The following is a 16,761-nucleotide window of genomic DNA, read 5'->3' on the forward strand; positions in this document are numbered from 1 at the left end:
TGCACTGTTCCAGTAATACAACATTTTCCTTTTACTTAATACTGCACATTTGTACCCTCCTTATACTGGCACAGATTGAGGTCTTCTAGTGTTACCATCTTGGGATAGTGGTTTGACGGAAAAATTGACCTTGGTCAATACTTGGACAGGAGACCAAGGACAACCCAGCCAGCTGCAGGAAGTGGTGTTGGTGATTCAGTAAATGGCTTTTCCCTCTGTTTTTGTACTGAGCTAATTAACCCTCATGTTTCCAGGGAGTGTTGAAAAAGAAAACTGAGGCTTTGACCACTTGTGGTAATTAAAGATCCCAGGGAACTTTTCGCAAGAGTAGGGATGTTAACCCTGGTGGCCTGGCCAAGTTCTAGAGCTGGTAATAACATTCCTACAGCAAGTTTAAATTGTTTTTAACCTTAAGTCCTAAACTGGTGTGTGGTATTTCTATGTCTGCTTAAATTGTCACTTTATTCTGTCATGAAGATGACTGCATTTCAGCGGCAGGTGAGTGATTCCTGCATGTGTAACATATGTACAGCTATTTTGGGCCCTTCTGGATGTGATATCATAACACAATGAATAACACTTTTAGTGCTGTACATTTCCAAAGCACTGTACAAACATTAACTAAACAAACCCTATAACACCCTTTGGAGGAAGGTATTAGCACCCCAATTTTAAAGGTGGGGAAACTGAGGCACAGAGCAGTTACATGAATTGCCCTACGCCATGCAATGAGTGTAGTGCAATTCATAAGTTCCTAGCTCCTAGCCTTTTGTTCAAGCATCTATACCACCCTGTCTTCATGTAGTCTTCACAGTAGCTTCTCCGCATAAACGTACAATGGTAGTAGTTTAAGTCATGTAAACAATGGTAAAATTAGTTGACTGTTGGAGTGACAGGTGAGACTGTAAGCTCATTGAGGCAGGGGATATCTTTTTGTTCTCTGTTTGCAATGCATAGCACAATGGGTTTCTGGTCCATGACTGGGGCCTTTAGGTAATTACTATGGTGACACAAACAAACAATTTCCTTATTTCTTATTTCATGAAAGATGACTGCAATGCTTAACTAATAACACTAACAATGTTTCTAAATTAACTAAGTTGAAAAATTCCTTGTTATCCCCTAAGGATCACATCCTCATGTATTATTCAAAATAATCTGCAGTAATTGGTTTCTGCAATCTGCAGTGGTTTCTGTTCAGCCAGAAATGTGATGTAAGGCAGTATTCCTTTTCCAAAAAACTAACAATTAGCATTCTCAACAAACTTGCTTCATCTATATCCTTACAAGGTGCCCATCACCATGATATCTGAGCACCTCCCAAAAAGAGCAGCCAAAAGATAGGATCCAGTAAGTGGACTAAATTTCTCCATCTTCCCTAGGAGGCTGCTAGAATTTTCCTACCCCCTGCTTCCTTTGCCCTTTCTGTTAAACAGGTTGCAGTATCCCAGGCTGTTTGTGCTATTACTGCATCAGTTGACAGAATCACTAGCCTGCCAATATCTAACCCTGCAATTTGTAAAGCTATTTAGGGTACATGGTATACAAAATACACTCTGTAACACCAAATTTATTCTATTTTCATGGTAAAGGAAATTATCTCTATATTCAATGGAACAGTTGAAAAAGTCCTGAGGGATTTGAGGTATATTACAGGAAAACTCCATTGTAATAATCAAAGAAGGAAATAAATACCAGAGGGGTGATTTGCTGTATCAAGGTTGTTGTGGTGCAGCACTAGACTTGTTGTGAAATTCTGAATGGTTACTTAGATGTGTATAGTGATTCCTTGCAGGGTTTGGAGGCAAAACTACTGTACTTGACAGTTAACTGAGCCTTCCGCTGATCTGGATGAGCCCTGCTCTAGCAGAACCTGCTGCGGAAATCCACAAGTTGTATTTCTGACTAGCTCAAACAGCAGTGGTGTAGAGTTAAGAAATATTGCTTTCCCACGAGGGAGATGTGGTTTGGGTAACTGCCCCATCTTAATTAGTCAATTTCCCCCTCAGACTAAGTATTTTGGACCACCACATTCACATTTGTTCATGCTCACTTACTGTTAAAGCTGAATTCAGCATGGATAAGTATCCTCTACGAGAAGGTTCCTTGACACTTGCTATTTATGACACAAGTAGGGAGAAGCCTTAGAAACATTCACTTGCCATCTTCTGTTTTTATAAGCTACTGTATTTCCATGAGCATTGACTTAATACAATCAAAGGGATCTCCTGCAGTCTGGGCAGAGATCTAAGAGAAACCTCCAAATGGCCTCTTTCTCTCTCTCCTCCCAACCCTTGGGCCAAATCCTGAGTTCCTTACTCACTGTTTCTTAATCTGTACTCAGGTAAAACGCCTATGATTGAGTAAAAACAAAACAAACACTTCTGGGGTCAACCCACTCATTGAATTATGGAAAAAGTGTAGTTTCTGATTTTTTTCCAAGAAGAAATCTAGCATAAGGGTGCTCTCAAGGGAGATTGATCATCAGTATGTGAACATTAATGTTTACTGGTCAGTTAAGCAACTGTATTCGTGCAGTCCATAGGAAATTCACATGTAGCCTGAGTGAGTTCCCTCACTCACAGTTCCCTCAAGAAGACTGTTGTTGCTGAGACATGGATTTTAGTTGCCATCATAAGTAAAACTCATAGGGTGAAATCTTTGTCCCATTGAAATGAATGGGAGTTTGGCCACTGACTTCAATGGTGCAAAGATTTCATCCTTAAAATGCAAATATGACATATCCTAAATAATTTTTTTTGAAATATAAGTCTCTGTTTAATTAGTCAGTGTAAGAGCTGACTCTCTTGGAGGCCATCAAATGGGAGAACGAACACACTTAATTTAGCACTCATTTATTACAGGCTATTAGGTGGCACAGCTCGATTCCGTTAAGGATTATTCCAGACTCGATCACCATGGGCCAAATTCAACCCTTGGTAAGTACTGACCACAACAGTTAAACCAGGAGTGAATTTGACACTGTGGTATCAAAGCATATTAACAAAAGCTTGTCAGTTGAGGAGAAAAGGCAAAAATGGCCTAAATTGGCAGATTGGAAAGTTGAGACTTAAAGAGGAAAATAAGTGGAAAATCTGATGTAGGAGAACGAAGAAACTGAGAGCTTGTCTACATGGTGTGTTTCAAACGGGACCACCAGCAGGGTCCATACAGCCCAGACAGTGCAGGGCACACTAGTGTGCACTAGAATTTACACCTCTGTGGCACACATTAATGAACCATGTGGAGAAGCCCTCAGACCAGCTTTACATTATACCTCTAAATTACAGTGAGATCTTGTAATTGGAAACATATGCTGGGGCTGGGTTTAGAATGTCTGGTGCAGCATGGGAGGCTAGATTGTAGTGGTTCAAATGGGACGAGTTTTCATGCATGTTTCACTGGAAAATGAGATTTAAGATTCTTCTTCACTTCAAGGAACGGATGCTAAGCAAAGCCTCTCCTCTCCTCAATGCCTTGGAAGGAACAGACATTAGTAAGCTTTTTGGAGGTCTAGTGTAGGAAGTCAAAGGCCCGGAACTCTGCCTCTGTGTGGTTACAAATATAGGCATTTAGGCAGTTCCAGTGGGCAGCAGAAGTTTTCACTTTAGAGGACAGAAATGAATAGCAACTGTTTTGTGCCAGATGCATACATGTCTGCAGGAGTGCCCCTTCTACCTCATGAGGCCACTTGTTTAGTGTTCCCCAAGGCCAGCTGAAGTGAAGGGGCAGCTAAAGTCTATTGAAATGAAGAAACCCTGCATTCAGTTTCTCACTTGAACAGTGACTCATTGTGTGACCTTCATCAAGAAACGAATCCTTAATGTACCTCAGTTTCCCCAACTGTAAAAACTGGGGAAAGACATAGTGACACACCCCTGGGAAGTTCTTTGTGGTTTACAGATGAAAAGCAATATTTACAAAGTTTAAAATACATATTTCCCTTATGCACCTTGTTTTAAAGGAGCACCTGATTTTTCTTGTATTTCAGTTACACGAAGGCACCTCTAGAAAGCATCTATATAGCTGGCTCCCAGTGCCCAAAACATTTGAATTGTCATAGTTAGTGTTACAGTCGAGCTTTTAATTTTATGTTAACTCACAACCAACACAAATAATATAACTAAAATGGAAATGAAAAGAAAAGAAAATTCACCCAATATAAGGTAAAAGAGAGGGGAAAAACAAGAGAAAAAAGAGAAGAAAAAAGCAATTAAAATATAAATACATTTAATCAAATGCTGCCATGATATGACAGAAGTGGTTATGCTACTGTACACAAAACTATGAGCATGAGAGGCTTGCATATACGGGAAAGGTATGGTAACCTTTAAATATGTGTTGTGCATAAGATCTTTACTGTGCAATTTGCAACTGGTGGTTCAGCAGCTGCATTCCAAATTACAGACTTGAGATGAATCCATTTTTAACAAACGTAATAAACTTTGAGCTTCAAATCTCGTTTGCTAAAGTCCACTGCAAACAGCATGAGAAATGATTTCCAAATGCATCAAGAGTCCCACAGCACTTGTGAATAATGACAATTGCTATATATTAGAAATGGGGTACCCCAAGAGTGTGGGTCTGAATTCCCTTGAAATTTGGGGAAATATGAATCTGGTACCAAACTTTGTGGTTTGGGCCCATCTCTACTATATATTCAGAATATAAAAGGAAATATGCATTTTCCCTCACAATGCTTTATGTCAGAGAAATTGATAAAAACATGCATTAAGTCCAAGAAATCATGGTCCGGATTTACCACTGTGTTACTCCAATTTTATGTTGATGTAATGCCACTGAAATCTTTATTTATAAACTGTTTTATTAGTTCTTGAAAGGAAGAGATGCAAGGAATGATCACATTAAATGAACAATTTGATCTATTTATCATCAGAATACAGACATTTCTAAACAGGATAGTTCAAATAAATATTTATCTACTTCTTACACTCCCATCATCTTGGTACTTGAGCGCCAGAGAATAGAAGATGTAGACATAAGAATGAAGTTATGCAGTTCAGAGAAGGTGAACAAAAAACTAATAAACAGTGAGTTTCAGAATAAAATGCAGAGAGGAGAAGGAGATAACCTGGGGCCTGATTTTCAGAGATAATCTGAAGTTAATGGAAATGGCAGGTGCTCAGTGCCTCTGAATATAAGGCCTTTGGTGCACAGAAGGTGGGAGACCACTCTAAGGATGAAGCCAGGAAGGGGAGGAGATAAAAGGAAAAGTTGGGAGAGAGACACAGGAGTATAAAAAGTGAGAAAGGTATTATAGATCCACCTTCATACCTCTGATCACCTCCCAAATGCCTTGTTTGTCATTGAACGCTGTGGGTGTGCTGTGTATATATGCCATATGCAGAAGTGGGAATGACATAACACTGTTGGCCAGTTGGCATTATCTGATATTGTGCTATAATTTCCAGGATTATCACTGTCTTCCTTGCTGTGGATTACTACTTTTAATATGCTGCTCTTCTCTAGTCCCTTCCATCCGAAGAGCTCAAAGTGCTTTACAACATTAATATGTGCGGGAGGAAAGTATTGTTATTTCTATTTGAGAGAGATCGGCACAGAGAGGTTAAAATGACTTGGCCAACAACACACAGAAAATCAGTAGTAGAGGACTAGAACACAGGTTTCGTGAGTCCCTTTGGTATCTTAATTCAGTGCCTGAGCCTATAAAACTCTTTCCTACAATGGAAATTATATTAATGAAAGTAGTGGTCACATGACTCCAACTTCCTTTACATAATTCAAAACTATCAAAGCCATCCTGCCATCTATATTCTCTAGGGCTTGTGAGAGAAGAACAGTAATGCTCTGTGACCAGCCTGATTGCTCCTTATATTCTATTCTATTCAGGTTCTTATATAATGCCCCCAATCACCTGATGGGCAATAAATCTTTCCCGCAGGCATAGATTGCTGCTGCCCCAAGTTTAAGTTTGAAGCTTGAAACATAGTTCACAAGAGTCATTGTGAGCCCTTAAAGCCATGGCTGTGGCTGTATCTAAATGTGACACTCACTCACCTCTGTTTAAGAAGCTGTTTGTTGTCCTCGATGGTTATGCTGTCCACATAATCCCTCTTGAAAATTTCAAAAGCCTCCTGACGTCCAAGTGACATTTCTCCTCCTGATCCTGCCCACAAAATAAGTCAGAACTGGCTCAGTGGCAGCTGAAGATAGTTCACATTTGCTTTATTACTGTTGCAGACAAATATTACAGCAAGCCAGCATACAAGTCCTTTAGCAATCAACAGTCAGTAACCAGACTCCAGCTTCCGCCAAGAAAAAAGGTATTTTGGAAGCAGGTAAATCTTTTACTGACAAATTTCATTGATTTACTTCATGTGGGCATCTTCAAACCTGAATTCTTAATTTTTCAAAATTACTTTAATGCTCCCTTAAATAAAACCAGAGTCTAAAAAAAAAACTAAGCATGGCAAACAATGGCAAGTGAAAACACTGGTATTTTCATAATGGCAAATTGCAAATTTTTCTGCGTTCCTCTTTCATCCCCCATTGCTGGTTTCCAGTTACCATTACTATGCAATGCCACAGAGCACGTTATGTCACATTTTAGCGCAAAGACCACACACTGAATATTTTCAGTTCACATGTGGAGAGAGACTTTGGGCTTTATTTAACTGTACATAAACGTTAACTTCCTTCAGTGACAGGTCAGGTACTGAACACACAGAAATGGGCTGAATCCTGCACAGCACAGTTGCACTATTGAGTATATAAGTGTAAGGAGAAAAGAGAGGAGGACACAAAACACCAGAAAACTATGCATGATAGCGTGATGCCTTGTCTCTGCAGACATGCACATTCTCTGCCTTTGCTCTAACACTTTGTCCCCCTTTTTTGTATATGTCCTACGCTTTCATGAATAAGAAAGCAGGAACACAAGAGGGTTGAGACTTACTACACTACTTGCCACACACTATTTGCCCCTAAGCATAGCTCCAATTACACGTGTATCTGAATACAATAACCATGCTCCCCTGTCTGTCCATCAGAGGGATCAATACGAATTTAGCATCCAAAGCTGATTTCTTTATAAACACTATGGAAAAGTCTCATATAGAAACTGCAAATCTGCCATAGTTTTTGCCATAATCTGCAAATCTGCAACAGCTATTACACATTAGCTCTCAGTGCTAATTGGCCCACAGCTCCCTATAAGCAGTTACTGAGCTTGGTATCACCTATTTAGAAATTCAAAGTTTTAAGGTGATTCCAAGCTGACAGAATTATCTTATGTTTATTTATTTATGTGTCAATAAATACAAATGAAGACAGGGTGAGATTCCCAGTGAAGCGCATGAGAACTGTGCAGGGAATGGAGGTGAAGTGGAGGGGATGGAATCCAGCACCCACACTGTGGGAAAGACACAGATTAGCTAAGCAACCTCTACATCGCTACTAATCCATCCTCTAGGTAGGAACAGGGGCTACAAGCCCTATACATTCCCTACGGGGAGGCTTGTAGCCACTTGATACTCTTCACTTGTGTCTTTTCTCTGGCCCATCCTCAATTCCTCCTCCTTAGTGGGTCATACAAAGCTAGCATGAAGCCCAACTCTCTTACGTATAGAAGATGTGGAGCCTTCTGGAATGCCTGTTCCAAATACCATCCAATGAAGTATGGAAGTTCTGCTGCACAGCAGTCTTTCAGAACACCTATGATACTGGGTTAATATCACCTATTATATATACACATGTAAAATATCATGGCTGCATGCTTTGTTAGTTACTTTGTTTTAAATGTAAGAGAGATGGACATCATTGAAACTTAAGTCTGAACAGATCTTGAGACAAGCTGAATTAAGTGTATTTGAACCCAGCCCAGCTTGCATGGAAAACTTTTGTATTAAAATTAGCTGGCCCTTATTCTGATACCCCTAATCAGGCTGAGTATACCTTATTCCATGATTACTGCCTGCAGACCGAGGCGCTATTTAGCATGAGAGAAGGTAAAAGCATCTACCTCTCAGTGATGAACAACCAGGACTAGGGTGACCAAATGTCCTGATTTTATTGGGACAGTCCTGATATTTGGGGCTTTGTCTTATATAGGCGTCTATTGCCCCCTTGTCTTGATTTTTCACACCTGCTGTCTGATCACCCTAACCGGGACAACAAGTAAAAAAATAAAGTTTTCACTAAAAGTATACTCCAGAATATTATCTTAAGTTTTAATCAACATTAACAGCACATCTGCTGCTAATTTAAAAATTTGCCTTGAAAAAATAGCCCCAGAAGGAACATCTGAATGGCAAAGCATGCAGAAATGCACCACCTTTTTCAAAAAGAGAAGTTAAAACGGAAAGACTCAGTGCAATCGACACATCTGTACAGCCCAAGTGAGCAGAAGGGGATACAAAGGGATATTTTGTATGATAGTGACCTGAAATGATTGCTCCTCTTTCATGTCTGCCTTGAAGCAGCAGTTTAGTTTTACAAGTGAGATTTTATATTGTTTTCTTCCCATCGCCAGCACTAAATCTAACCTGCAACCTGAACTGGATGCTAGATCTGCTCTTTTTTTGTGCGTGTGTGTGTGTGCAGAGCTTCAGTGTGCTTGAGTTAGGCGCAGCAAGCCTCCATGACATGCACAGCTGAGTCCAAGAAAAACAATGCCACATCCTTACTGTTGGGTACTGCTGCAACCTAAGGACCTCAGTCCCTCTTGCAACACCCCCATCATTGCTCCAGATTGTATACCCACCCCATCACTGCCAAACTCACATGAAAAGAATCATCATGGTCACCTGGACTCTTAAACAGAGCTGATTTGCAGGAAAACTGTCTTGTTAGACAATCTCTTTTAACATAAGTGAAAACTAGTTGCCCAGGATTCTTGGGAAGATCAAAATTTCTGGTTTATTGATTATTCTGCCATAATAAAATAAAGAAATATATTCAACAGTAAATAATTGTATTCTGAAAATGGTGTCCAAAGAGAACTATTAGGAGATGGGACAAGTCATTAAGGCTTGGACAGAAAAACCAGGAGTGTAGGAAATAAGTGTCTAGACATAATGCAAGCAGAAGACAGTCTGCAGAAGAATGCTGGGCCTGAGGAGAATGATGGAAAGACTTTTGGAGGCAGGGAAGTGAGGGAAATACAGCAGAGTCAGCAGAAGAAATCAAGAAACTGCAAAGAACATGGGGAGCTTGATGGGCTGGTAGAAAGATATTATTCCCTCATGGCTGAGCTTTTGTTCTATTCAGTAATGAAGATGAATATGGTTTCCAAGTGGACTCCTTTTCCCACTCCTGATTCTGTGCCTTCTTCCATGCTACCTGTGATACTCAGAATGAACTCCAATTTCACTAAGCAGTCTCCCACTCTACTTTCACTTCCATGAGGAAAAGAACCCGATCATTGCTGGTATGGTATCCCTGTTTGAGCTTGCAGACTGCATAAGGCATTGCTTTCTGTTTTGTAGATTTTTCCCTGATGTAAAGTGGTATGTACGTCTATATCAATATGTTTGCAATATTGTTGTAACCACATTGATCCCACAATATTAAAGAGACAAGGTGGGTGAGGTAATAATTTTTATTGGACCAGCTTCTGTTGGCTGAAAGAGACAAGCTTTTGAGCTACAAAGAGGTCAGTGCAGCTCATCAGCTTGCCTCTTTCACCAACAGAAAGTGGTCCAATAAAAGATATTCCCTCACCCATCTTGTCTCTCTATAGCACAATGCATAATAACAATACTAATAAAAACATAACTGGGAGAAAAAGCAGTCCATAATGGTAAACTATTGCTGACAAGTTAACTAAACTGCTCAGTTGTAACTACTGATGATGTGGAAAACAAGTTCTTTTACTGTTACTAGACCAGTTGTTCTCAACCTTTTTTCATACTATGACCCGATATTTTCCCTTAGAACTATAAAGAAAGGGAGGGTGGTCACAACTCACAGGTTGAGAACCTCTGTACCTATGTTGAACAAATCATTACAATGCCAATGGGAGTTATGCAGTGAAAACAACAAAAACAGGGGTTGAGATTATCCCACAAGGGTCTAAAATTTGCCCTTAGATATCTCCATGTAATTCCACTGAGAAAGTTCCATTGACTAAGGACAGAATTTGGTTCAGGGGTTTTTACATAAACCATCTAATCTGTATGATTTAGACTTGATGTTTTACACTTGGAGATGGGCCTAAGCCCTATAGCTGAGGTTCACAGCTCATACACATTTTTTATTAGCAAGAAAATCATACATTCCTCTGAAATTTGGGGAAGTTCAGACTTGGGTCCAGATTTCAAATTCCCAAGATTGGGGGTGTACGAGTCCACGGTTTTGGTTCTGCTCATTACTGTTCCAGATCTGGAATTTGGATTTGGGGTGTTGGTTCTGGCCCATCTACATTTCTGATGCAATCCAATTACATGTTTGGTACATAAATACAAATTCTTTCAGCCAAAGGGGTTCCCCTCTTTAAGAGTACAACATGAAACAAGAACTGAATTGAACAAGAACTGAAAAGTTTGCTGTATGCTAGTTCATCCTGGGACAAATCCTTGAAGTCAATGGTAGTCCTTCCTCAAAACAGACTGAATAAAATTGAGTAAGGCCTCAGGTGCTGGTTCATTATCTCTTGAAGTGATGCCAAACAATAAAAATGATTCCAGCACTCAGCCACGTCTATATAGGTCAGCGTTCTACAAATACTGTTAGTCAATAAAGCCTTATTCAGATGACATAAATCCAGTTTTGCCAATCAGGAAACTAATTTAAAGATCAAAGTTTCTTTATGCTATGACGACATATATCAAATGCTACTCACAGCACTATTAAACAGCAAGTACTTGGCCCCGTGGTCAAATAAAATATGGATCACAACCTCCAGTGGGGGAGATGTTTTAAAATAATGCGCAAGTCATCATCAGTGCTAATACGAACGGGACACAGCCTCCTTGCAAATCGAGCACCACCCAGATCAATCTCTGGCAAGGTGCTTAAGGTGGTCTGGTTATAAATTCAGTTTATATTTATCGCTGGCAATCTTCTTGTGTCACCAAAGCTTTTCATTCCCACCTAATCACTGGCCATGTAACAGCATTCCTTGATACACATGCTTCAGAAATTTGTTAGTTTTCTGTTCTAATAATTTCCATACCAAGGAAGCAGCTGAAATTGAACCAGTGCTGATGGAGATGGCTGCTGGGTTCAGCTTCTTAAATCCTCATTTCTGATCTTGTCCTGCTACTTGTTTTTGATATGGAGCAGTTGATGAAGACTACGAGAACTGAAAATATCAATCCAGTGTTCTTCAGTCTGCATCAGTGCCCACAGTGTCATAGATGGTGCTGGAGGATGTTCAAAAGATGTGGATGCTTGTAAAGCAGCAGCAGCAGCCATGTCTTGGGCTGTTCAGTTGGTCTCCAGCTTGCTGTGAAGCAGTGGATCTACAGAACCACAGTTACACCAACTTTGTAAATGTGGGCATTCTGGTGCCCATGTGCTAAGAGCAAAATGAGCTGCCAGCCTTATTCATGTTGACTGGTATCCATTGCGACTATTTAAAGAGTAAGTGTGAGTAGGTGTGTGAGTAAAGTGAACAGAGTTGAATGCCTAGTTAATGGCCAAGATTTCTAAATATGGACGATAAAGTTAGGCTTCTAAATCTGTATTTAGGCATCTAAATAAGCAGCCTGACTTGCAAAGGTGCTGAATTCTAATAAATCCTTTTGAAGCCAGTTTTAAGGGCTCAGGTTTGAAAATGTGGTTTTGAAATGTTTAATTTCTTTTAGTGTTGCCTTATAGGACTGTAAAGATTGTCAGAATTAGGAAGGCAACTTCAAGAAGCAACAGAGAAGCACATTAGGATGCTGAGTCATATCCAGCTTTAAAACGAAAAGGAGAAGTTTATGTTCTATAATCACAACAGAAGGAGCTTCATAAAACTGAATTTGTGAATTCAACAGAAAACATTTACAGGCCCCTTTAGCTAATTTGGAAGGTTTGCTAAATGACAACATGGATAGATGTTGTGGAATTGAGTGAATGAGATGCAATGAAATTATCTACTGCCCCAGGGGAACTTGCTTTTAAATCTAGCACAACAGAAAAAAGTTTTCAATTTAGATACTAAATAATGTGCCTTCATCATATGCTTAAACAACAGTTTACAGTTTTAAGACCTCTCTCCTAGGCTGGAAACAAAATAAATAAGAAAAACAAAACATTCACCCCAATAAAACAAAAAAAAAACCCACCACCAAAGAAAACAAACAAAAAACCACAACAGGCTTTTCCCCATTGCTATCACATGTAATATTTTATGGTGTAATAGGATATCCATATTTTTTACTTACAAGTTAAAATTAACAATTCTATTTCCGTATTTGTATAACACCTACTATGATGGCATGTTGGTCCATGATTAGGGCTCCTAGGTGCTACAACAATACAAATAATATGGTAATAGAATTAATAATAATAAGAAAAATAATAAAAGTGATTTCAATTTAATTTTCAGGTCACAGGCAGGAGAAAAGAAATTTAGAATGGATATCTGTAACTCTCCTCCACTGCTTTTGCAGTATGCTACGTAACAGAATGGCAGTGTTTGTTTGAAACCTCCCACCTGGTCATCAGGTATTGATTGTGCTAGGAGAAATTGAAGTGGGTTCTGCAGACTCTCTGAATCAGGTTGCTCATTATCCAGCCTGGATATGAAAGAGATGGAAGTGATTCTCTGGGGAGAGAGGTTCTTGGGTGTAGGCTAAGCCATCCTGATGGAGGAACCCTAGGAGCAGCCAAGACTGGGGATAAAGTTTGAATGTATGTTGTTGTTAATTTGTTAAGAAAGGCAAACTCCAGGAAGAGGGTGAGTTTCTGATTCTTCATATGCATTTACTGTGGACTTTGGTTTAGAGAAGGTTGAGAAAGGCATCTGCTCATGCATCCCTTTTGGAAATTGGGTGAAAAGTATATTTTGAGCCTAAATCTTGCCATTTTTACCTATTGCCCAATCCTTGAAGTCAATGATTGCCAAAGTTTTCACTGGTTTCACTGAGTTTTCACTGAGATTAATAAAACCATAATTTGCCTTTGATTCAGGCAAAACACACATTGTAGGGAACATGGGCGCTGCCTGAGTAAGGATTACAGGAAGGGGCCCACTTCAAATCATTAAACTTCCTTCTGGAGACAGTTCAAGTGATGGATCTGTTCTTGCCATTACACATTTACACTTATCAAATACCAACAAAGGAACTCTGGCCACTTTTCAAAGTATGCTGAAGACAATTTGAAATGTCTTTTGTAGTCAAACAGAAAGTGTTAGACATGTTTGCACGTAATGTTAGACATGTTTGCATGTAAGCATAATTCATTGCATTGCCACAAGGATCCCTTGGATATTATCATGTTTATCTGCTTAGCATGCAAAATAGTAAAGGTTTTACTGAGCTGGAGAATAATGAACCAATAAAAAATAAATACTTTATAAAACAAAAAACTAGCAGAAATATTCCCCTGATGTAAATCTCAGCTCGCTTCTGCATGAAGAGCATGTGTAATACATCTGGTTACCTTCACTGGGCTACACTTCAAAAACAGGAAAGACATGAACCATGGTACCCCGGAAGTGGTATACAGCAGAACATGGAGTCTTTATTAAAGTTAAAAGCATCAAATGACAGTGCCCAGACACAATGAGCTGAATGAAACTCGGGCACAATCTAATTTCACTGACACCATTGGCATTTAATCTGCTCATATGTGATGATAATTTCAGAGCGGGGGGAAAAAAGATCAGCTTCTTTAGATTGTGATCACATATATTCTGGTATAGCAGCTTTGATACAAATGGCTCCAAAGCACTTCACAAATGGATGAAAGTCTTCCCTTTGCAGAGGGCCAGCACAAGGCCTATGCATAACTGAAATCCAACTTAAACCCTCAAAATAGGCTTTCAGTGGGATGTAAGTGGGGCATAGGCCTTTGCACTGGGGTGCATTACACTCAGACAAAACTGATTGTACAATCCAAAGTCTTTAGTATATATAAGAATCATTAAACCCACCATCAAAGTGAAGCCACCTCAGAATGAAACAGTGCAGCTATTTGTCAGCAGACGACACTAAAGTATATAACATCCAAGAAGTGAAGAATAAATACAATTTCTAATGGAAAAATTTGTGTGAACAGCATGTGATTAACCAAGCTGGAATCTGGCCAAGGTTACCAGAATTAAAGAGACACCAGTTAAATGAGCAACAAAAATTAGGTTTTGTAAAAATAAGCTTTTACAAAGATTAAGATCAATAGAAATGCTTCAATGAAAATTGTTTACAAAAACTCCAGCAGAAACATTTTAAAAAAAAAACAATGAGTATTCCTTCAGAGGGATCGTAATCCAAATATTGTAGTGATTATGAACCCGAAAGTTGAATTGACCACAAACTGACTTTAAAGTAAAGCAAAACTGACTAACCTCTTTTAGTTTTCCAAGATGAGAGTGTTGTAAAAAAGTAAACAAACAGCATTCACAGTGAAAAGCGTATTTGATCTTTTTAAAATTCCTTCAGTTTTATTAATCTAAGTCATTGCTAAGGGAATTTATTTTAGAAACTAATCAGACAATACCTCTTTAACATCCTAACACAACTCTTGCAACAAAGATCACATAATTCTTAATGTCCACAGAGGGCCAGGACTTCAGTTTTATGTATCATCTAAATGCTGGCACCTCTACTAGCATAGTGCTCCTTAACATCACCCCAAGATAGTAATTTAGTATCAGCCCTGAAAGACAAGTGTTATGAAGACAATTCAGCTCTTTGTCTCAGTTTCCCCACCTGGAAAACGGGCATATTAGTTTGTCTACCTCACAGATGTATTGTAAAAATTAGTTTTTAAAGCACAATAATAAGAAGTGCTATATAAATGTTAAGTGTTTTTAATAACTAATGAATCATCAAAACTACTTCCTGGCAGAACCCTACATTTTTCCCTAGGGGCCTTTGATCCAAGGACTACCTTGGTCTGACTGTGATTAGCTTATGTGATCTGTCAAGTTCACAGCTTGAAGTGGTATGGCTGCAAGATGCTACTGAATATCTGTTCTAACATCAAGGATTTACAGTGTGGCTACAGTTAATATATAATGTTGTCTAGCTATGCTTTCATGTTTTCTTTAAAGAGCCAAGGGATAGCATAGCTCCCAAATTTGAGGTGGGGGTGGAGGGACAGTAAGGGCATAGAATCTGAGAATCAAAAAACCACTTACCATAAAAAAAAACGTTTGCAGATGTCAACAGTGAAGTAGGGTATTTGTTGGTACACACAAGTTTGGCCAAACCATGTTTCTTATGTTCTGATATAACTATTACTAAGGAAACATTTTACCTCTCATGCATCAGAGTTTGCATGGTTCAAAGGAGTTAAATGAAAGACTCAGACTAAGCCCTTCATCTATTATCTGCTGATCAATTACTTGATCAAGGCTGCCTATGAGTTTACACACTTGCCTTCACACACACACACACACACACACACACACACACACACACACACACACACACACACACACACTAAAAGACAGCCCTTAATTAGTAGGTACACAGAGAAAGACTGAGTTGGGCTAAAGCATGGCAGGCTTGGCAGAGGCTCAGGGGAGTGCATACAAAGGAAAATCTGAAGTCAAACCCACAAGAACTTTAGGAGACCCACCCAATGGTGCTACCACATCTAAATAAATAAAAAGGATTCATGTTTGCCTGTGCCAGAAATCACACATTTCACATAGCTTCTGACAAACAGGATCTATATCACACACCACGTTGCTCAGTTTATATTAAGGGCTGGACATTAAAAACAGGTTGTGTTTTTTTCCTTCTTAGTAACAGAGTCTAAGTCTGCTTTGCTCCACTGTTGATGCTGTTGCAAAGTTTTTGCTGGAGCAGAATAAGAGAGAGCTAATGTGTAAGACCAGTGTATTCAGACCTTGTGAAACTAATCCTTATGTGCAGCCAGATGCAGGTGCACTTAAAGATATGGTAGCAACCCAAGTTATTTTCCAAATTGTCTTGCAAGACTTAGCAACGTAAATCAATCTTATTCAATGGTGTTACTATGTAAATTCTCAGGAGTTATTGCAGCCCAACTCAGAAATTAGCTTGCACAATATTTGTATTTGGTGGTAGGGCCAGATTCAGGGCTCCTTGATTACCGTTCAGGTAGCGTAGCATCATCAAGGAAAAAAAAGTTTGCGTCGTAATGTAAACCTCATTTTGAGGGCTTGCTGATTATCATCCATTAAAAATAATGATTTAATATTTATATAATGGCATACCCAGAGGCTCCAATAAAGACTGAAGCCCCACTCTCCATCCTGTGAAGAGCTTTCAGTCTTAAGAAACACGGTGCAACTGAAAAAGATGAGAACTTGTGGAAATCCCATCCTCATTACTACACTGGCTCATACAGTCTTTAGTGCAAGAGGGAACTGGTCACCTATCTATGGGACTCTTTTGTTACTCAGATAAGAGACACAGTAAATGGAAAAAGCAGTTGTATGTCTACTGTTCTGGCAAAAGAACAATATATTCCACTCAAAAGGAATAAAAGAAGGAAGACACACAAAATTAATTCCTACTTAGATGTCTATTCCCTGAACAATGAGCTGGCAGACAGTGTCCCACACCACTGAAAACCAACACCATGCCTCAGCTAGTGAGAGGAACAATAGTGTATCACAGTCAATTTTTCCAAATG

The 16,761-nt window shown here is 39.2% G+C and overlaps 1 protein-coding gene across 1 annotated transcript in view; it reads right to left on the reverse strand.

The window, feature by feature from the left end:
- KIF6 (kinesin family member 6) overlaps positions 1–16,761 on the reverse strand; it is a 286,955-nt gene that overhangs the window by 78,934 nt on the left and 191,260 nt on the right. The window contains exon 14 of the mRNA XM_073338562.1: positions 6,040–6,148. Within this exon, the coding sequence (XP_073194663.1) occupies positions 6,040–6,148 (109 nt within the window). The remainder of the gene's footprint in view (positions 1–6,039; positions 6,149–16,761) is intronic.

The sequence above is a fragment of the Lepidochelys kempii genome, chromosome 3, assembly GCF_965140265.1.
Source record: "Lepidochelys kempii isolate rLepKem1 chromosome 3, rLepKem1.hap2, whole genome shotgun sequence".
NCBI classification, from domain to species: domain Eukaryota; kingdom Metazoa; phylum Chordata; order Testudines; family Cheloniidae; genus Lepidochelys; species Lepidochelys kempii.